Source organism: Cibotium barometz, chromosome 7, assembly GCF_041138505.1.
Source record: "Cibotium barometz isolate CiBa-2024 chromosome 7, ASM4113850v1, whole genome shotgun sequence".
Taxonomy (NCBI): domain Eukaryota; kingdom Viridiplantae; phylum Streptophyta; class Polypodiopsida; order Cyatheales; family Cibotiaceae; genus Cibotium; species Cibotium barometz.
In genome coordinates this window covers 26704207-26726918 of record NC_141052.1, presented here as the reverse complement: position 1 = coordinate 26726918, position 22712 = coordinate 26704207, and the positions used below count along the sequence as shown (strand labels likewise).

General features: G+C 44.2%; 2 protein-coding genes across 3 annotated transcripts in view; both read left to right on the top strand.

Moving 5' to 3' along the window:
* Positions 1–18295, top strand: part of LOC147636841 (TLR4 regulator/MIR-interacting MSAP protein) — a 65776-nt gene extending 47481 nt beyond the window's left edge. Inside the window, exons 3-9 of one of the 2 annotated variants that reach the window (XM_086800397.1) lie at positions 6403–6482; positions 14688–14760; positions 15045–15099; positions 15228–15279; positions 15414–15438; positions 17673–17767; positions 17903–18295. In XM_086800397.1, the coding sequence (XP_086656523.1) occupies positions 6403–6482; positions 14688–14760; positions 15045–15099; positions 15228–15279; positions 15414–15438; positions 17673–17767; positions 17903–17948 (426 nt within the window). In that variant the 3' untranslated portion in view covers positions 17949–18295. Of the gene's footprint in view, positions 1–6402; positions 6483–14687; positions 14761–15044; positions 15100–15227; positions 15280–15413; positions 15482–17672; positions 17768–17902 lie in introns of both variants that reach the window. The other variant, XM_086800396.1, reaches the window with a different exon arrangement.
* LOC147636842 (uncharacterized) lies at positions 1798–6202 on the top strand. Its single transcript, XM_086799859.1, has 2 exons — positions 1798–5955; positions 6125–6202. The coding sequence occupies exon 1, from the start codon at positions 1798–1800 to the stop codon at positions 2413–2415; it is 618 nt and encodes a 205-aa protein (XP_086655985.1). The 3' UTR covers positions 2416–5955; positions 6125–6202.
* Positions 18296–22712: the final 4417 nt, after the last annotated feature.

Below are 22712 nucleotides of genomic sequence, written 5' to 3'. Positions count from 1 at the left end.
GCCAAGGCCTCCGTACCACATGATATTAACCGTGCAGAGATGGTTGTCCCCCCATTGGTAGTAGAGGCACTCACTCGATCAGTCTCCTTTATACATAGCACTTGGGCTCTCCCTAGAGACAGATATGCTCGCTTAGCCGTGGAGTCTTCACGACAGTTGGCATCACAGGGAGACGGATCATGTTGGTATGCACAGATGATAGCTTGGTTCCAGTTGCATGGCTTTAGTATGGACAGGCTACCTCCATTTCAGTACTCCCTGGATGCACCCTCCCTCTCTCTCACACGGGCAGAGATTACCAGACTTATCAGGCAGGACTTGATTCAGCTGGACACTAGGAGGACATGGATACAGCCGACACAGGAGCTTGGTACGAAGATGGCTTTCTATAGAGATCATCTTCTCCAGCTCACGCAGGATGGGTTTGTGATTAGACCCAGCTACACGGATACTCATCTTTCTCATGGGGTATGGTGTGCTATTGGTCAGATGCGCACATCCTCACACCAGCTAGAGATTGAGACTGGCAGATTCAGAGGAGTACCAACTGAGGCCAGGATTTGTCAGCTGTGCCAGATGGAGCCAGAGACAGAGTTACATTACATATGTCACTGTCCAGTATATTATGAGATACGAGGCCGTTTTCACTGCCTGTTTAGAGAGGGTTTCGGCACTTTCTAGAGTCATGAGATACCAAGATCAGAGATGCCTTGGATTATACTTGCTGGAGCTTCGTAGACATAGAGAGGGTCTCTTGAGAGGGAGGGGATCAGAGAGGGAGAGACACCTATAGAGGCAGATTACAGACTTCTTTCAACCAGAGATTGAGCAGTCAGGCCAGCAGGCATTGCAGCTAGCCCCAGAGTATAGCCGCACTAGAGGTACACTGATTGATTGGGCTATAGAGCTGGGGCGGTCCAGGCGCCCCAAGATGAGAGGCCCATCTCGACACCGGCGGAGACTACAACAGAGGATCAGGACCATACTAGCACGGCATGGGAGACGTCCAGTCAGAGTACTCACCATGGAGGACATTGAGGATATCCGCCATCGACCGATGAGAGACATCTTTGGATAGTGATGTGTATGATGCTTACCTTTGTTGCTGGAGTTTTCCTCCCAGATGTTATCCATTAGGAGCTCCTAATACCGGACTTTTCCTCATAGTTATTTCAGTTTCAGTTAGTTGTTTTTAGCTTTTCTTACACAGACATTGTATCAGATCCACCAATTGTTGTAACCTTTTTGGTCTCATTGGTTATTTTGGCCTTCTGAAGACGTTAATATATCATTTCATTTCATTTCTCTCTCTCTCTCTCTCTCTCTCTCTCGCTCTCTCGCCTCCCTTTTTCCCACCCACCCTTGCTCAGGCCCCCAAGGCAGCAACATAACTCTCTCTCTCTCTCTCTCTCTCTCTCTCTCCCGCCTGTTGCCTATCTTTCTCTCTTCGCAGCAGCCCCCTCTGGCCTCTCTCTCTCTCTCTCTGTGGGAAGCGCTATAGACAGGCACAGAGCTCTTCCTATGGCCAAGGGTTAATTAATTTTTAACCCGAAACCAGCCTCAGCCCAAGACAAGATGGAAAGAATCTACATTGAAGACCTAATCAAGGTAGCCATCCAACAACACAAGAAAGAGACGGACAATGCAATTAATATGGTCAACCGGAGCCTTCTTGACAAAGTCAAGAAGCTTGAAGCGTGGATAGCAGCCCAAGATGCAGAGATCGCAAATCTCAAGATAGAGATGGAAGAAGCACGTGCTCAACATAAGCTCGAGGAAGGTGAAATTCAGCCCGTCATGATGGAGGAGCTGAACACCATCAAGGCCCAAGTGAACACACTTCAAGAGGGAGAAGAAAAGAAAGACCGGGAGACCTCGTGGGTGGAGGTGCTCACGAACACGCAAAAGCAAGTAGATAAAGCGGAGAAATGGATAGAAGTGGTCAAGAAAGTTAAGAACAAGGAGGTCGAAAGCACATCTACCTCGAAGATTATCAACCTAACCATTGAGGAGGAACAAAGAAGAAAGACAAGGGAACTTCATGTGCGGATCACGGGGCTTAAGGACGGTGACAATGTAGAGGAGGAAGCCAAAGATTTATACACACGCATGGGCATTTCGAGGCCTACACACACGGGGGCTTGGAGAGTTGGCAAGAAAGACAAGAATGGAGGAGAGAGCTCGAAGGAGAGAGCTCTCATTTTATGCTTTCCCACCTTGGAGGCCAAGAAGGATTTCTTGGCCAAGCGCTCCGCCCTTAAGAAAACGGGCATCTTTTTAGGAGATGACCTCACCTTGGCACAGCTAGCACATATGAGGGAGTGCATGCCGGAGATTAGGGCAGCCAGAGAAAAAGGGAAGCTAGCATTTTACAGAGGAGGAAGAGTGGTGATACTACAGAGACGCACCACCTGACGGTGCGAGACCTATGGGACCAGTCTGAGACTTGCAGTATGGAACTGCAACGGAGCATTGAGACTGGATGTGGGGGCCTTTGAGGACAGCTTCAGAGATAGGGACATCATCTTCTACTCGGAGACACATCAGGCCCCAGGCAGCACATTACCGAGAGTGGCGGGATACAAATGGGAGACGACTTGTAGACAGGAGGCCCGTTCGAAGCATGGTGGTCGCGGATCCGGAGGAGTTGCAGTTCTTTTTAGAGAGGAGCTTCAGCCACTCATCCATGTTATACGCCGTGATGAGAGCGCGAGGTACATGTGGGTCAGAGTGAGGGCAGATGAGGGTAGACCCCTATACATTGCTATATGTTACTTTCCACCCAGCACATCTCATTATGCAGTGCCCAAGGGGCAATCTCCATATATGATTCTAGATGAGGACATATGGGAGCTCTCCAAGGAGGGAGATGTTATCATACTTGGGGACTTTAATGCTCGAACGGCTCAGTACCAGACCTCCTTCTTTGACACTTCGGAGGAGATGTTGAGAGAGATAGATGTGGAGGAGATCGGGCTCTCCCAAATCCATAACCGCCAAAGTCTCTCCCTAGTCACCTTGGTTGGTGGGGGGTATATGTGCCACTCATGCATGAAATCCGATCACCCTCACCCATTGTAAGGTGCAGCCAATGAAATCCTCCAAAGGGGACTCTGATCTCTCTAATCTGCCATGGGGACGGATAGAAAAAGTAAGCAAACCATAGCCCTCATTTGCGCCATGAACTGCCAAGAGAATATCATGCCTAGTAAACACGCCTTTGGTGCCCCAACTTATGTACAAGTCACTTCTAGTTGAACTTAATCCAACCTAGGATGAAGGCTCTCTTGTTTCAACTTAGAAACAACCCTTTGCCCAACTTAGGGTGATTGTTGGATTCCAACCTTGAAATCATCTTGTTTCAACTTAGGAACAAGCCTTTCCTGCTCCAACTTAGGAATATGCCGGATCCAACTTAGGATCCAGTCTTCATAGCTTTACTTGGCTTCCAGGGGGGAATCTCCCACACGAGCTCAAGTACTTGCTGGAGATGTTGTAGTCTAATAAAGTATCCTTGATTGGGATGCAATTGAAGCCCCACACCATCAAATGTCCAAGTGATGATCATAACATAAGTGCCCTTCATAAGGATCTATCCTGGGAGTACATATTTCTGCCTAGGTTGTATAGACCGTATAGTCCTTCTGCAATTCAACATAACAAGTGAAGCACACTTGTGCATAGGCCGTCTCAATAATCTTAACAGAAAATTCATTGCTTCTCTCGGCTTCATTTCTGAACTGTCTTTTGATCATTCCACGCCTTTAGAGCCGTCACAATCATTGCACACCCCTCGACCATGCCTGGTGATTAAAGCTCAATCCTAGAACAATCTCCGATTGCCCAAGAAAGCGTGCATCCTATCTGTCATTGTCTTCTCAATCAAGCAAAAATCAAGATCTTTGGGGATAGGACCGTTTTCACATGAGAATGAAAACTGGAGCTTTGAAACCAACATAACCACAACGGGTTGAAAATAGGAGAGTATATAGCTGGAAACTAGAATAGAGGAGATGGGTGAGAAGAAATAACAAAAGAGCAACCAATATCGCCTTGAAATTAAGGTTTTGTAAGGGAAACAGGAGGTGTTGTTGGGGAAATGGCACGAGGCAAACGAGGGAAACATGCCTTTTCGCAAATGCAGACAGCTAACACACATTTTTTTTCTGACTAGCCTTAGAGTAGCCTTAGGCCCAAGATCCTCCCATAGTTACCATTTTTCGCCGCCCGTAGGTGCTTTTTATCCGCTCGTAGGTAATGCTGTCAAGGAAGCACCTTGTAGCCTTTTGAACCTAGGACCTCCTGGTCCTAGGCAAACACCGTTACCACTTGGGCTATCACTTCATTGGCAGCTAAAACGTGTTCTTGATCTTTGGACCCCCTGAATTGAATGGAATGGCATGGGGAGTTTCTCGCAATATGGCTGATGTCAGAGTACAGCTCACAGGTGTGGGCTGCTTGCAAGTTGTACAGCCCTCATTCAGCAATTTCCTTGCCTTGGGATCTTTGTACAGGAGTATAGCCTGCAAGAGAGCTGTGGGCATCAGCCTCATGTGTCTCGGGAAGGGTGCAGAAGCTGAAAAACAGCATGTAAGCTCAGCGCTCATGCAAAAAGCAGCCCTTCTTCTAAGCACTCAGCCGACTAATAGCTTTGTTTAAAAAATACCCTATTTGCAGTCCTCAGTGTTTTAATAAGGTTATTTGCATAAAGTAAGGTTTGAAACACACTAACAAGATATGGAAGACAAATATCTACCATTTGCAAAACTCATAACCAATTTATCAATGCATAGATAATAAAATCCAGCTACCCATTGTTGCCAGAAGGGTAGCCAACTTGGCTACGGGGTCAAACTATGAGGGCACAAATCCTAGTTTAGAGCCGGGAACACCTGTAAGGATGCGGGGGGGATGAAGGGTTTGTGTGTTTAAAACAACTAAAAAAAAAAAGAAATCCAGCTAGCCCCTTGTCTTTAGGATTTTCATGCGTCCACAAAATTGTAGGCATCCACAAGCAATAAAATCCATGCAATATCCATAAAAAAAAAACAAGTCATACACATGTTCAGTCCTAAACATTAGGCAGACACCAGACAAAATATGTGAATTGTTTATCATGAAAATCTCACATCTTATAGAGCTTTATATAAAATGTTGCACATGGGAAAACCTCACATTCCAACTTAGGGGTGTTGAACTCCAACTAAGGAATCCTCTAGTTCCAACTTAGGAACAAGACTCTCTTGCTCCAACTTAGGAACATACCATTACCCAACATAGGATAAACGTGGGAACTATGTCTCAACTTGGTGACATTGCCTCATTTTTTTTTAACGTTCTTTAATGTTGTTTTGTGCAACAGCTCATACATCGGGCTTTATCTCACATTTATGTTCATTTTTCTTTTTCTGTTGGCGTAGTGTATGCTCATCCTTACATGCATTCAAAAGAAGGCAGACGTATTTCCCGGGAAAAAAATAGAAGGCAGATGTAGTTTTGGCTAGGGGTATTGTTTTGAGACGTGATTATATACAAAAGTTTTATAAACACCTAGCTGACCTTCATTCATATATGTATTTAAAAGCAACCAAATTTAATTGAAGGTAGGGATATTGTTTTGAGCTGCAATTGTAGATGTGAGTTAAAAAACGTGTTTATTGTAATGGCCAAAAGTTTCTGTTAAAAAAGATCCCTCTTGAGCCATGCCCACAATTGCAACCCTAGCTAATGGGGTTGCATGGCAAACTTGAGCGCTGGAAATCAGTGATGAAGTTGTTAAAATAGCTTTTTGTACTTTTCTAACTCCTTTGGTTAGTCATGGAGCTATCCACCATCAATAAAGGGTCATTGACTTCGGGTACTACTGACGGAGTAGGTGTTATAGGATGATAGTTGAAGCTCTTCAATTTGACAATTATGAAGTCAAGGTTGCATTCGAGTCAAATTGAGTGAAAGGTGCACCTTTCTATACTTCAGTGGAAAATTCATGTTGGTTTTTGAACTTAAGCAAAGAAAGTGATTGCAACTTCAACTTCATAAATTTCTTTTGTATCATCGGGCAATTTTTTTTAAAAAAAAAGGGGTAGCACAAACCCCCCATGATGGTCCTCTTAACTTCATTCAGGTGAAACATTAATGAAGATGCTTGCTACTAGGACTTCATCTTGCTTCAGAAATTCTCAGAGTAAAAATCTGGGTTAGGTTTTTGACTTGCTAGTCTGTCCTTTCTTCAAATGGGCTAATCATTTATGTATGATGAGGGAGGATGTGAAATTGCTCCACTTGATGTGTATGCTGGTTGCATCATGGGCTATCACATGAGTGTCTTTTTAACAGTTACTGTAGCTGTAGGTTTGTAGATTCTATTTTTGAGGTGACAACCACCTCTTTATTATTTTGTAGGAGAGGCCGAGGAATCACTTAGATATGAGGCATCGTTTGGATTCAACAGGTCATCGGGAAGGGAAACTTATAGATTACAAGTAAGTCTTTTCTCTGGCTTTCTTCTGAAATTAAAGATTTTTTGTAAAAAGTTGATGGTTTTATGCACACATTGAGAAGCTTTGCAGTGCTAAAGATGGAAGCCTTAAATTCCTTGATGCTTTAAAATTTCTAGATAGGCTGATTCCATTGCTCACTCATGTGAATTTGAACAGTTATGTCAGTGCCTAGGACTCATATTTTCTAATTCAATGCTTGAGTTCAAAATCATAATTTTTGCTGAAAGTGGGAAAGATGAGAGCATACACACACACATTTAAAGTGAATGAAACAACCACTGATGCAGTACGGTACTTACAGTATGCTGCCTTCAAAAACTACAGAGTACATCCCAGCCTCCAAGGATGATTTTCTCCCAAATTGTTTTGCGTATTGTGATTAGGCCTTTATTGGAACATGCCTTTCTTTGACAATAGTGAATAGGCTTTGATGGAAAATCTGAGGGTATTAAACCATAAGGTGGTGGATTCTTCTTGCTAGAGGTTTAAAGAATAGAGATATCCAAAAGCAAGCTTTTCAGTCTGCAAGATAAGTCATTCATGGATGATATTATATTCACAGGAAGAAACAGTAATCCCATTCCTTCCCTCAAGGAAATGAATCTGTAAGGTACATGTTGCATGATATCATGTGCGGCATTATGCGATGATAATTCATGCATTGTTTTCGAATGAGGCAGGTTACTTCCATCAAATAGTGGCATCACATGAACTTACTCATCTGTGAGATTTTAATAGGGTTCATTTGCATTCAACAACATTTTCGCAAAAGGATCATCTTTAACAACTTTTATGTTTCTAAAGTGGTTTGAGATGGTGCTAGGAGTGTTGGCAACATCTTGCTGCTCTTTTCCCAAGCATTCAAGGACTGAGGTTCTGGGGACTAGTAAGAGCTCCTTGCTATGCAATAGTGGACAAAAGGGCATAGCTTTTTCTAAGATCCTAAAGGTCTTATCAAATTATAAACTTTCATACCAGAAGGACCAGAAAACACGAGGAAATGACAAAAGTAGTGCTATCTATAAAAAAAAACCTTTTGTTTGTATTTTTTTCCCCAAAATTTGATTCTTTTTTTAGTGGGAAAAAAACATTTGCATGAAGTAGATTACAACCCTCAAAGAGGTAAGAACAGAACAATCCTGAGAGAAGGTCAAGATATGGAATAAACAAGAGGGGAGGCTCCCCCCTTTCCTGGTTGCTTTTGGAGGGAGGCTACATGGGGAAAGAAAGGGGGGATGCCTTTATAGACGACGAAAGCAAAAAACACCACCACCCCTCGTCAACAGGAAAATGCATGGGGAGAGTGTGTGATAGAGCACTCTCTAGGTTGTCGAAGGTCCAAAGGTGGATCCACATGCAGGGGGAAAGAGGTTGTGGGATCTACTTGAGTCCCCGCTACATCTGTCCTGACATGGAGACACTCTAGGTGGGAGTGAATGCGAATCTTCAAGTCGAACCACTCGACGTTGGTCCAACTCTGAGCGACCCCTGGATGGTTGCTCTCAAAACGAAGGTATTGGAAGGTACCCTGCTCTGCTGCAAAACTGATGTGAAAAAAGATGAAGACGTGAGCCACCCATGCCTCCACATCGAACGAGCCATTTGGATGGAGTACTGGTTGAAGCTATTTTTCCCTCGGTAGGTGAGCTCCAGCCTTGCTGCTGTGGTCAGGTTTTGCTAATACTGTCTGTGAGGCAAAGATCGCCAACGAATCAAAAGAAGCCGATGACCTGATCTCGAATAGTGGTGGCCATCTACAAATTGTCTTACTCCCTCTTGGGGCCCACACTCAATAGGAAGGAGAAGATGATGGCTCCAACATCATGCTCAGTGGGTCAGGAGCTATACCCAACTACACAGATACAAAGAGGGGCTGCCACCTCCATGAAGTTGCGGGGGTGAGGAGGTGATGATTGTGTCCTAGGAATCAGAGAATCATTGAATCGATCGGTATCTGACGGGCCTCATCAGCTCAGGAGCTGCGGGTAGCCATGAGGAGTGAAGAGTCAGGGTCAGCAGGTTTTCTTTTTGGGAGGCAGGGCCCTTCTCCACTGAAGACTCAACTAAGGGGAGACCCTCAATATAGTGACCGTGTGGTTGCAGAATGGGGGTTTGACCCCTCTTCTGAGGGAGTTGATGCTGCCCCCTTGTTCCATTGAAGCCTCTACCTTTGGTTGTTCAAGTGGAGCATCTTGTGATAATGCGTGTAAGGGTTCGTTGTAGGAACCGTTACATTGGGCTTTGTATTGGGAAGGTTGCACCCCCTCCATCTTGCTCCATGCCGTCGCGGGCGGAGGTGGGGATTTGCCACTCCATCTCTATGGCCATATGTTGCTCTGTGCATGCTGAGAGGAGGCGCCACTCAAGGAATTCTGTGTAATAAATTCTAGTGTCCCATACCACAAGAAATTATCCCACATAAATCTAGAGATAAGTATGCATCAAGGTCTTTCACAGAGGATTAATGTGTGTCCCATACCACCAAGACTAATACGTAGTGAAAATTCATAAAGTAGAGTTCAAGATGGAAGGGCCAGTTTCTCCAAGAAGTTCTCTACTTTGATGCATAAAAATTCTCCTTGAAATTTAGAAAAATTGTTGAATAAAATTTATTGTTAAAAGAACTGTGTGTGTTACCATAGGAGTGGGAATATTCGTTGTAGTAGAAGTATTCTTCTTTGTCATCATCGATCATATTTATCCCAGCTGAAATATTCTTTGATTTTCATGGACAATTCGATGCGATATGTCCAATCTTGTTGCACCTGAAACACTTCTTTGAATCATTCTTATTAGCTTGTTGAGAATCATCAACCTTGCTATCAACGCCTATGTTATTGCCATTGAGGGGTTTATTAAATGGCTTTTGAAAGGTTTTAGGCTTCAGAAACTTTGATGTCGAGATTTGAGGTGTCACTACTTCCTTTGGGATGCCATTTTTCCTTTCACAATTTATGGCTAAGAAAATAGCTGAGCTAAGAGAGTGCGGTCGAAACATGTTGACTTTTGATCGGATTGTGGGTTTCAAACCTGCTATAAACTTCCTTCTTTGATCCTTGCTGAACTTTCGTAATTACTTGTATTTGTAACAAGGTCTGCCAAAATCTATCCACATAAGCATATATATTCTCCTTCTCAAGTTGCCTAAAGACGGCCCATCGTTGTCTAGCTCTAGCTTTGTATTGTGAGATAAGAAATCCTTCTTGATGAGCTTCTGAAATCTTTTCCAATATTTAGGTTTATGCTTGCTGGTTCTAGTCACGTTCCACCATAATGCTGCACTTTCTACTAAATGATTACTAGCACACTTGATTTTATCCTTCTTAGAGAATTTCTTCCTCAAAAAGTAAGCATCAAGTTGACTAGGGCATGCAAGTATTGTGCGAGCATCTTTCTTGCCATTAAAATTTTGAAAGGTAAAAGCTTTGTGGCTAGGCGAGTCCATGGTTGCTCTGGTCGGGACAATCGCCAACTTTCCTAAGGGAGCGAGCTCGTGGTTGTCTCATGAGAGTCACATCAAAAGCTTCAACATGTGGAAAGTGAAAAGGAAGTGCAGGAGGCAATGTAGGATTGTGTGTCTTTGCCTATATGAGGTGAAGAGCAAAAGCTGAGGATGAAGCTCAGGAGAAAAGACACCAAGGACAAGAAGTAGTCAGCTAGGAACAAGAAGTAGTTGAAGTGTTATGATGCAAAACATGGGTTGAAGGCTATGGCTTTCGACAGTTTGTCACCGGTCATATCTTCATAGAGTCTTCATGGGTTCGAAAGATAGTTTCTTTCTATGTTTAGCAGTGGTGATCAACATCGGGGACTTGTGCTTACCACTTGGGTGGAGTGCAAGCAGGTTTTGGGTGCCTGAGGATGTATCAGATGAGGCTCAGACGGAAGTGGAGGAACTTGATGAGGTTCTTATTCCCGAGCAGATACTGGCACACAAGGAAAGAAAGGTACAAGGTAAAGTTTCCCGTCGCTATCTTGTGAAGTTCAAGAACTATTCACCGATGGATGCGAAGTGGATAGAGGAGGGTGACTTAGCAGATTCACCTTAGGTATTGCAGCTTTATCTTGATGCCTTTGAGTTGGAGCCGACTTTTGCTATGGCTCATTCAAGTTCAGCAGAGCATCAGTCTGGAGCATTGCTTGATGCTCAAGAGGGGGGTAGCACCTCCGCTCCCTTGTTACAGACAGGCTCAGTTGTCATCTAGGAGTCGCTTGGTGACATCTTTGTATTCACCCGAAGGTACTGCAGGCTGACAGTACATCTGCTTATGGGACTTCTATGATATTGTGTACTATTCACATGAGAGGGTAAAGTTGGGTATGGTTCACAGTTGGCCGCACCTTGAACTATAACACAGGTTACGTGCTTCCACTTGGTTTTAGACTTTTGCTGCTTGTTCTGAAGGAACAAGCAAGAGTTGTTTATCACTTTGATGTGACGGTGTGGCCATATTGTGCAAGATGATTGTTTCATCACCCAGATGCACTTGAGGGCCATTGCTTTTGTCATATGGGAAGTCTTTGTTAGGGGAGCTTCTCCGATGAGACTATGAGTAATCAAAGGGTGGGGAGTCCTGCCCGAGAGACAATCTGGCTGCTGTTTTGAGGGAGACGTGGTTGATAGAGTGTCCAATCACCGGGAGGAGTTTTTAACCAGGAAGCCAATCACGTCGGCTTGTGGATCAGAGCCTTGACTGACCTGGAGAGAAACTTGTTGAAATGTGCAATGGAAATGAGACTGAAAACTGAGAGCAGAATATGCAGAAGTGTTGGAGAAGAGATGTGCTCTGAAACTTTGATATATACACACTATATCTGGTACAATATGTGGGGGGGGGAAAGGTGCCCCTATATATATGGACTAGAGCACCCGGTTGGCCCTGTATAAACAGGCTGATAGCCGTGGGCGAGCACACCCACATCACAGGCCCTCACTCCCTACGGTACAATATGGTACAGATAGGGGATTAATGCTAACACTCCCTCTTAGCCCTTGGATGTGGAACCAATCCCAGTGAGCTGGAGTGCTGACGGAGCATCCGTTGAGGAAGAGGCTTCTTGAAGAGGTCCGCGACATTGTCCTCCGTCGAACAAAAGGCTAGCAAGATGTCACGATCCAAAATCTTCTCTCGAACAAAGTGATATTGTATCTCTGTATTCTTGGTGTGGGTATGGAAGACCGGGTTTCGAGCAATAGCTATACATCTCTGGTTGTTGAACTGGATGACCATGGGTTCCTTCTGCGGAAACCCGATCTCGCCAAGTAACCTCCTCAGCCACACCACCTCGCAAACAACACCACAAGCAACGTGATACTCTGCCTCAGTGGAAGGCAAGGCAACAGTTGGCTGCTTCTTGCTGCTCAAAGAAATCGTTCCCGAGCCAAGGATAAAGCCGTATCTTGAAGGAGATCTCCTCATGTTCTCCTCCCCAATCAGAGTCACTTCAACCTTGGAGACTGACTCAGTCCTTCGATCCCCCTCTAGGGTCATAAAAGAGTCCAAGATCCTTCGTACCTTGAAGATACCGCAAGATCCGTAATCCTGCGTCCCAATGAGTCTTCAAAGGTGTCTGCATAAATGAGCTCAACAATCTCACTGGAAAACTCAAGTTCAATCTGGTGTTTAGCAACCAAATCAATGAACCGACAAGTTTCTGATGTAAAGAGGAATCAACCTACTCACAAGGATTATGTACAGTAAGTTTGGTATTCAGGTCCATTGGAGATGAAATAGGCTTGTAGTTCTCCATCCGAAAGGCCTCCAACAACTCATGAACATACCGCTGTTGAGAAACAAAGAACCCCCTCTGGGTCTGCGAAATTTCTAATCCCAAAAAGAAATGGAGTAAGCCTAAATCCGTCATCTTAAACTCTGACAAGGGAGCCTTCGTCACACAGCTATGTGCTCCACATGACTACCAATTAGGATAAGATTATCCACATAGAGGATAATCAATGTGACCATACCGCGTTCCCATCCCTCTCTGCTTCTTCGGAATGTTAACATAGGCATCACTCCCAAAAACGCGGAAATGGGACACATCTGGTTTCTTGCCAAAACAAGCCTCAAATGGAGTCACCTTAGGCAATGCAGTCATCAGAGATCGGTTGAGGATATGGACAGCCGTAGCCACAGCGTCTCCCCAAAGTGGATGAGGAAGGTCGCGATGCTCCAACATTGTCCTCTCGCCATCTCCACCACAGTCCAGTTCTTTCGCTCAACCACTCCATTCTCTGAAGGAGACCCAGTATTGGCCAGCTCACGCTTGATGCCATTCTCCGCACAAAGGCATTGGAAGAGAACTTCCCTCCTTTGTCAGCTTGAATAGTCTTCACCTGCAATCCAGACTCCTTTTCCACCAAAGCATACCAGTCCTTGAACTAAGCAAAGGCTTGGTCCTTATGTGGCAAAAAGTACATCCATGTGAACCTGCTACAATCATCCATTATGAACATAAAATACAAGGCTCCTCCCAAAGATGGGGTTTGCATAGGCCCACATAAGTCAATGTGAACCAACTCCAGTGGTTGTGAAGCTCCCCTGGTAGCCTGCTTTGGCAAGTCATCCATCATCTGGTCATGGAAAGCCCGCCGTAGCGTCCACATTCAAGTGGCCAAAACAAAAATGCCACAAATCACCAAGCTGAGTAACTGTAAGAGAAGAGAGTGCTGAGAGTTTGTAAATCCCATTCTCCACTCCGCCTTCCCAAACAACTTGGCATGTTGCTGTGTCCTAGATAGCAACTGAATGCTCATCAAACTCCACCCACATGCCAATCTTGCAAACCTCATGTGTTGACAAAAGATGAAAGCCAAGAGATGGGACATAAAAAACCCGGGAGGAATGCTTCCCCTCTTTGCCATCAGGAACGATCTTCAACCTGCCCTCATTGTGAATCGGGATAATGGACTTGTCACCAACAAAGATGAACAACTCTCGGGAAGGAGTCATGTGCCTAGAAGCACCACTGTCCAAAATCCACTCTCGAGTATCCCCAACGGTGAGACCAACCGCCTCCTTGCTCGAAGAAGATGAAGCTCTGGTGTCCATATCTCCAAGTGCACAAAAGCTGGAGTCTTTGTGGCTATAGTTGAGGAATCTGCACCTTTCTTGGTGGTCCGCTGAGGACATTTCCTCTAGTAGTGACCCTTCTGACCACAATGGTTATAGGTCCGCTCGGCCAGCCGCCTCCTACATGCCGGCCAGAGAGAGAAAACACCCCCCCCACACCTACAAAAATGGGAAAAAAGTATGGACATAATCGGGGCTCGTCCCGTGGGCGGGCACACCCGCATCACAGGCCCTCGCTCCCTACGGTACAGTATGGTGCAGACAGGAGATGAATGCTAACAAACCTTACCTCCATCTGGTGCAGTATACATGGATGTTGCACGGGGCTCAACGTCATGGTCGTTTGCAAGGGCAGCGAAACATGATCCAATGGACCCATTGCCAAGGAATTAGATGTCAACGATGTGCCCCTGTTCAGCGATAAGAGCAGCTTGCAGGAGGTCTTGGATCTGTCCATGGGCAGGTCTGCTGCCGATGAACTTACAGACCATAGTAGCGACCTCAAGGGAGAGGACGAGCTGGAAGTCTGCATGAGAAATTGGCAGTTGAGGGCAGTTTCTGTTGGGAAGATGGAGTGGCTGCCATGGACAACTCAGAAAGGGGAAAGAGGAGAGTGGCACTCACAACTACCTCAAGGAAAAACAGGGACTAGATAGAGAGTGGCAGGAGGCCGGAATAACAAAGAAGAAGTGTGGGAAGAAAAGCAGGGGGGCAAAAAACAGCAGCAGCAAAAAATGCAAAACCAAAGCACGAGAAAAGTGGGGCAGAGCAAGCAGGAGGGGAGGCACAGCAGGAAAAACGGGGAAAGGGTGGGGTGTGCTGGGGCTGGGGCTGGTCTGTGCAGTGAGGAAACCAGGCAATGGGATGGAGAGGTGCACAAGCAGCACGGGGAGAAGGGAAGTGCAGGGCGAGGGGTTTTGCTGGGGGGTGTGCGGCTAGTGGGGTACATCAGCCCTTCCACCTCTTGTTTGTGTTTCTCATGGAGAGTTCGTTGTTACTTTCTCTAAATCTTTGTTGCTGCTTTGATCATGGTGCTTTAAATTGTCTTTTGATGGCACCATGGCTAAATTTAATGCTGAAATAATTTGGTTCTTGATGTTGCCTTCGGTTTCAGAGCTAGTGAACTGAGAGTGGTGGAACTATTAGATGGTCTATGTTCAAAGATGAAGGCTTACACTCTGGAAATGGTAAGCTTTTATGGTTTTAAAGCAATGGTTTTGTGTTGATTGTTTATCAGGTAAGTCTCTTGACCAATTTGTTTCCATTCTGTGGGGCTGAGTGCAGCAAGGGACAAGTTCTTGATGTGCTGGAATATGCCTGTCAATATATTGTACAGTCTTATATGAAAAGCTTTCACCTTTGAAGGTTATTTAGTGGATTGTGATTAGATTGCTAGAGGTTTTCAAAGGAGTTTCTGTTCAAATCTTACTGTGTTCTATTTCTTGCCATATATTTGTATCTTTTTCTACAGACAGGCCCAGAGAAAGGCAAATGGACAAAGTCAGCTTTTTCTGATTCAATTCAGGGTTTGGCACTTTCAAATCCAGTTTATCAAATTCTTTTTGGATTGGATTCCAAGGGGATCTTTTGGGCATTTGACTGCAAGTTACCTTTTCTAGCTCAAACTCAACTCTTTGTTCATCTCATCTTGCAGATAGGCGGGAGGCAGATGCACATTCCAAGCAGATTACCACGTATTGTGGCAGGTATTCTCTTTTCAAATGCATCCTATATATCTAAATTTAATATTTCTCAGGAAAATACTTGGATGATCAGAGAAATACTACTTTGAATACCTACCAAATGTCCTTACCTCTGTGCCTTGGTTATGATTTTTCAGGCTCTTGGAAGGCACAGAAGAGGAGGTACATTACTATAATTCTTTCCCTTTCATGGATTCGGTATTTGATAAGTTACCTGAATAACACAAGTGTGGTAGAAAGCATACACTTTTATGTTTTGAGTGGGGAAATTTATGAAGGATGAGTTGCCAGTAGCAGGCAAGCACAAAAGTTTTGTTTATTATTTCGAAAGGGGACAGATTAGCTTTTTCCACTCTCAAAGTAGCTTCGACTAATCACCTATCAAACTCTCTATCCTTTTGTATGGGTATTAATCAATAGATTAGCTTTACCTTGTGCCTTTGCTGCGAGAAAGCCAGGGTATGTTTGTACAAGAAAAGAAACGGTGATTCCCCCTTACTAAATTAGAACAATAAACTGAGAGGGAAAACAATTTTTAAAAAAGTCAAATTCCTTTAGTCTTGGAGCTTCACCCGTTGTGCGCTTACATACTCCTTCACCAAAGACAATTTTTGAGAGGTGTAATTGGACAAGTATAGCTACTCCATGCAAGCCCTGAGCTCCACCTTATGTTGGTGTCTCCTAACGGAAAGTTGCAGCCCAGCTCTACCCTGTCTCAAATGGTAGCCCCCTCTTAGGACATCTCGTTGCAGAAAACTTCAGTTCTACAAAAGTTTCCAGATCTGATCACACAGTACCATTGCATTCCAAGCGTCCGTATTGATCCTGTGTACAGCCATGTCTAGATCTCATAGACCCCAACACTATGCAATCTTCGGTGCTGGTGGCTTTTTATTGGCTCTCTAAAAACGATCCATTTCTCCTGGTCTCTTTCTTCTTGAACCTTCACCATAGCCACTTGGAGTTCTCTGAGGTCTTCATTGATGTAAGTGTTGGTGTTCGTTGTTACTCTCTTTCAGTAGACCTTTGATCACGCTTTTGATCTCTTGACTTGATGATGAAGAGTTTATCAAGTGTGCCACCTTTGTGAAGGGAGCTTCAATGGCTGAACAGAGAACTGCTGAGATAGAGGCTGTCTACATAGAGAATACAAGGGGGCACAAACAATGAAGGTAGATGAGTGAACGATGAACGAGGGCATGCGTGGGGCCTATATATAGGAAACTTGAGGTCATGACCAGGTCCAAATTTACCCAACTTGCCATATTGCTATCCCATGGATCCCATGGTATCATTAGACTAAACATCAGTACGAGGACGAGGTGTCTTAGGAATTCCTTCTCCCAGTTTCAAGCACAACTTGATTGTCTTAACATATCTCGCTTCCAGTTGCCAATAATTCTTAATGAACTTAAATACTAGCTACCCAACAAAAAAAAGAGGAAATGGGAGCAACAAGGCGAGCCCTAAAATGCTTGAAATGCAGAGACCCTAAAAGCATGTAATCTCTGAAAACTGAGAAGGCCAAAACCCTGGAAATGCAAAAATTGTAAAATTCAGAAACCCTGAAAATGCAGACCACGGAAAAACTGAAAGAAGAGAAAGAAAGAGAAAGGAAAGGAAAGAAAAGCAATCCCTAAAAGAAATTTCAAAAAACCTTCAAAGTGCAGGAAGGAGGAAAAGAAAAGCATAAAGAATTCTAAATGTAGAAACCCTAAAATGAAAAAACCCAAAAAGCACTGAAGCCTAAATAACTTGGAAACCCTAAAAATTCAAGCTGCGAAAACCCTAGGGGAGAAAGTTATAAATATGAATTGACAGAAAGATATTTTTAATGTCTGCTGAAGGCCCAAGTGGCATTTTTTTTTGTGTGTGTGTGAGAGAGAGCACCTTCCTTTTGCAAGAGGTGTTCTCATCACCTAGAGACATTTTTTCATTTGTTATGGGGATGCCCCTCTTCACGTGCTCTCCTGGACAGACTGCCAGGACATTTGAGATTGGGATTTCCCAATAACAACTTCGGGAAATTCTTTTGGATGCCCAGCTGCCTTTCTTCGCCTTTGCCAGATTACACGGTTTTCCTTTCTTGGACCAGATACTGGGCTTTGTGGATGATCTACCATGCACGAAATCGCTGATTTTCTGCCATGATGAGATCATATGCTTTCCCTTTTTTAGGTCTCTTTACCTTTCACTCTGAGATTCTTTTGACCTCGGAGATCTTTCCTCTCAACAGTTGGAAGGGTTTTCCCATTGTTTCTGATATTTGAGTAGTAGTTATGAATGTACTATACAATCTTTAATGAAGTTGTGGTTTCACAAAAAAAGAAAGTGTGTGTGTGTGTGTGTGTGAGAGAGAGAGAGAGAGAGCGAGAGCTCACACTTGAATGTGCCAGCTAGAAGAAAGAATCAAGAATGGCTCCATGAAGTTGGGGGAAGTGGAACAAACATTGTGCTGGGAGTTGGCTCAGGAATGCAGAAACTCTTCCAGGTGTGCAGTCGAATCAACCTTGATTGAGTCAATTAAAAAAGGCAAATATGATATTCACATGCTTTCTGTGTTTTGGTTTTCTATATTCCTTCTCTTACCTACCTTGGGTCTTTGTTTCACCGTTGTAATGAACAGAGGCAGAAAGGAAGTGGAGACAGAAACAAATGATGGGGAGCTGTAAAGAGAGTAATTTTAGTCCTGTTGCTGGGCAAAGAGTCAATTCTTTGTGAGTTCTGCTCAGACATCCTTCAGAGACTCTTCAGTTTGCATTGATTTTTCTGCATGACCAAGCCCAGCCCTCACAAACCTCTTGCTCTAGGCTCACGTTTCTTTTTCTTTGCTAGAAATCTCGGTCAGCTTTACCAATATATGGTTATATGCACTTTGTTTGCTAATTAATAGAGGGAGGGGAAGGTAACTGAGTATGTTCCCCCCACGTTGTGAGGGGTCGGCATTGATTAAGGAGGAGATAATTTCTCTAATGTTAATTAGTTAACTTTGGATTTTCAAGAAACGGGGGATTTTGCATGCATTTTTGGCATGCGTGCATACTCTCTCTCTCTCTCTCTCTCTCTCTCTCTCACACACACACACACACACATAGCAGACCACTAGGAGCTTGTAAGGGTGGAGATACATGAGGTGGTACCGCCTTTTGAAAGATTTGATCGTTGTCTGCAGTTTTGTGAACAAAAAAAGCAAGTTAACGACCTATTTGACACAAGATCTACTCATAATGGTATTAATTTCAAACTTGTTTGACTCTTAAATGTAAAGACAACCATCTCCATACCAAAACATATGATGAAGTTGCCAAATGCAAAGGGAAAAGAGGTGAAGCACCAGCAAGTGATTAATCTAGGATTGATCATCCAATCTTACCTTGAAAATTTGGATTTTGACCTTTTCGCATCCCTACTCTTACTTGCAATGAGTCCCAGTGCCTCTTACAGGAGGATTGACTCCAAAAAAGCTTAGAACAACAATGGAAATAGAGGGAGGGGTAGCTACGGGGTTGTTGGTAGCACATTCATCCCCAGTTTTTGCCCATGTCTGGTGTCTTTTTGGTCCCTTTTGCATGGCCCTTGATTGTGGGCTGGCCACCCTTATTTTATATATTTTTCTGGGATTTTCTCCAGCCTGGATGCCTTTTTCTCAATCGGCCAGCTTCTGCATTTCCAGTCGGCCAGCTCTCCCCACCTATAAATAGGTGGGCTGGCCTCTCAGTTTTGTGTCTTGCCTAGTCTATCTTTTGCTTCCTCACTTATGAGACTACTTCTGTCTCTTGCTTGGGACTGTATCACTTCAGTATATTTAGCATAGTTGCTCCATATCTCTCTCTCTCTCTTGCACTCTCTACTCAGCACACTCTAGTGCTTATTTGCTTCTACTCTGTGCACTCTTTCATGGTATCATCGCTCTCGGTTTAGCGATTCCCTCTGTTGCCCCAGATTCAGCCCTATTTACAGCCCCTTAACCTCTTCATTTTTCTCAGATTTGCAGCCCTCTGGTTGCTGCGTTTTTTGGACAGCTTCTGCTGATTGTTTTCCCTTCAGTTTGGCTTCATCGCTTGCAGCCAGAAGGTAATATTCTCATCAGTGTTTTACTTCTACTTGGAGTTTGGATCTAGGCGGCCTGTTTTTTCAGGACAGCAGCCCCTCTTTGGCTGCATTTTCCTCTCCGGTGGACATTCCCTTTTGCAGAGGGGGATTGTGGTGGTTCGGGCTTTGGTGGCACCCTTGGTACCTATGGTGGACATTTCTTCTTCTGAGATCGTGCGTTTTTTTTTTCTTGAGGAGAGTCCAAGCTAGTCCTTGTTGATGCCTTTCCCTCTTGCACCCTCTTACAGCATATTCCCAAGCCCTGTGTGGCTGCCTTTTCTCTCTATATCAAATTTGCATTTTTTGCTTCCCTCTTCTGGTGGCCTCAAGGTTGGAGGTACGGTCGACAGAAGCTTCTGCGTTTTTTGTTACATGAGGATTTTCGGGTGTTGTCCAAACTCTTAGGACTTCGTTTTGGTGGGAGGAAGGGACCTACATCAGCATTTTCTGATTTGGACAGTTTTTTTTCTTATGAGGTTTGGTTCTATTGGTTGGATCAATGATAGCTTCAAACTTGGCTCCCTACCACTTTCTTGTTATTTCCTAGATGAGGCAGACAAGTTGGATGGTGGTTACTTTCAGTCATGGAAGTTGCAGGTTACTTCTATTCTCAGGGTATATGGTTTGATGGAGTTTCTCTCGTACAAGAATCGGTGCTTGCCGGACCTTGCCTCTGCGGAGGATGTGTGTCGGTGGAGGAAGACTGACGGATAGATCTATGCCTTTCTCCTCCTGAATTGTCAGGATTTGGTTCTTCTACACTTCATCTATGCTCTTGATGATGCTTCTACTTTCTATGTGTGGCAGTTGCTTTGTGACCTGCATGGAGTTGCTTTGTGACCTGCATGGTGATGCCAGTGATCGGCAGATGGTTTCTGCTTCTGGGTGCTATGCAGCCAATGATCTTGTGGATACTTCTTTTGGAGATGTTTCTGCAGCGAAGGAAAGTGGGCTAGTTTTGCTCACTGCACTTGAGGAGTTTGTTTCTCTTGACCTTGCCTTCAGTTTATGTGCATACTTCTCCTTGCCAGGATGATATATCAAGTAATATTTTTGAGGAAGACAGTGGGCTATCTTTGCTCACAACTTCTGAGGGGGATTTGTCTCCTATTGCTTCGCCTCCGACTCTTTCTTCGTCAACCAGTGACAGCTTGTTCTGTTGCTTTTGTAGCTGAGTTGCTGTGGAGCTTTCTTGGTACGTGTTGTTGCTGTATTCTTTTGTCTTTGACAGAGGACGACTTCTTCGGCTTCTCGGGGTTTGTTCAGCATCTGGTGCTGAGAGGGGGTGTCAGCACATTCATTCCCATCTCCCCATGTCTGGTGTCTTTTTGGTCCCTTTTGCCTTGATTGTGGTAGCCACCCTTATTTTTTTTCTGGGATTTTTCCCAGCCTGCATGTCTTTTTCCCAATCGGCTAGCTTCAGTTCCAGTCGGCCAACTCTCCCCACCTATAAATAGGTGGGCTGGCCTCTCAGTTTTGTATCTTGTCTAGTCTATCTTTTACTACCAACACTAAGAATTTACAGAGGTGCCCTTGGAAGAACCTACCATTGGCTTAGGGGAGCTTCCTAAGTCTTGGAGGGAATTACAATATGGCACCTTTCCAATTTACCAAAAGTCTGCCCATACCCCATGATTCCACTCTCCTCTCCAATTCCCTCGTGCCAAGACCCAATCCAAGAATTCAACCTTGGTACTACAAAGGATCCCCGGACCATCTTGTTAAAACTTGCTATTTCATCAATACTTAGGTTAATTCCCTAGGCTATAGGCCAAACCTCAAGAGCAGACTCTGGTGGCCCAATGACATTTATAGTATCTACTTTCCAAGAGTGTGTTACTGGAACTATAGAACCAAATAAAGCCCTCTCTCATACCACCAGGGTAAGTGCGACGTCCTCAAAAACAAGTGGGTGGCACTTCCTCTTGGTCAGACCCAGCCATGGGGCTAATAAAAGCACCACATCTCCCACCAGTCTCTTCTAGAAGCCCAAAACGTGTAACTTTTCTCTATGGCTCAGTTTGACGAATGGCCTGGGAGCTCCGATTCAATTGTCTTTCCCTGGCCACTGATTGAGTCCTCTGTAGGCATGCTATGTGTTGCCTTCCTCTGGTTCATACTCACTATCACATATTTTGGTCTATCATTATCATTTTCTAGTATAGCACTTGGGCTGGCCCATATATTTCGCTTTTGTTGACAATTCTTTGTTCATGGTGAACATGCTATATTTTTGGACTATTAAAACCTGCCTCCTCCATGGTCGAATGTGTCAAGTCTGCTAGTTTCTTACTAGAGGAGGCACCACCCTTCTTAGAGTAAAAGTGTTCTATGATTTCTTCCAACCCTGGGCCTGTTCTAGTATACCCACCAGTGAGATGTGCAGTGTGCACTTTAAAGGACCGCCATAGAGAGGTCAACGGTTGTGGCCTCAAATAATGCCAAGTACTTCCTATGCCCAATAGCCACTCTTATACTAGAGTGTTTGCTCTTTGCCAAATTAGTGGCAGGGACAAAAGGCCCATCATCTTCTTGCTTTAAAAACCAGGCACTCCAATAGAACGCACACACTTTCCACCATGCAAGCCATGTCTCCAAGGATGGGAACTCACTCTTAAAGGCATGTCCCGTTCTCCACCATTGCTGCAACTCTTGTTTGCAATTCTTTGCAGTTATCTCTGTGGTTGCGTTTTTTCATTTTCTACAAAGCACCTTGTGTTCTTGATGAGAAGAAGACCCAATACATTTTTTCGTGTGTTGTATCATACTCTACTCCCAATGAAATGAACATGACCGCTCTTTGTCAAGCATTTCTTTCCTTTGAAGTATACTTTACGTACTGCAATCCAATTTGCACTCGCCTCATCTACCATAAATCCTCTGAACTAAGGGACTTCATATCCACACTTCTTCACAGTAGCATTCAACATCTTCTAAAATTCTATCTTGGCATATCTATCCTCAACTTTGAACTCACAAGTAGCAATGATCAACAATTCACGGAGGTATGGGTCATAGACATGAGCACCCATTGTGGACCAACCTTGTACTCTATGGACGGGGTCAAAGTGTACCCACATTTCTTGTAAATTTCTTCCAGGTCTCATCCTATTCAGTAAATCAAAGCCACTTCTCGATCCAAGTGTTGACATCTTGAAAACATGAGGTTGAAGTTTTGTATCCAGCTGACCTGGAAAAAGAATACTGTGAATGAATGGGTACTTGATTCTGTTCTTGAGATCTAGAATTGCCTCCAGTCCCTTGGACCCATAAGTGAAGACTTTTCTTGCCTCTTCCAAACATCTTTGGATTCGTTTCTTGTAAGAAAACCGAGTAACGACTTT

Coding starts and splice junctions, on each gene's coding strand:
- LOC147636842 (XM_086799859.1), top strand. CDS start 1,798: ATGATGGAGGAGCTGAACACCATCAAGGCCCAAGTGAACACACTTCAA.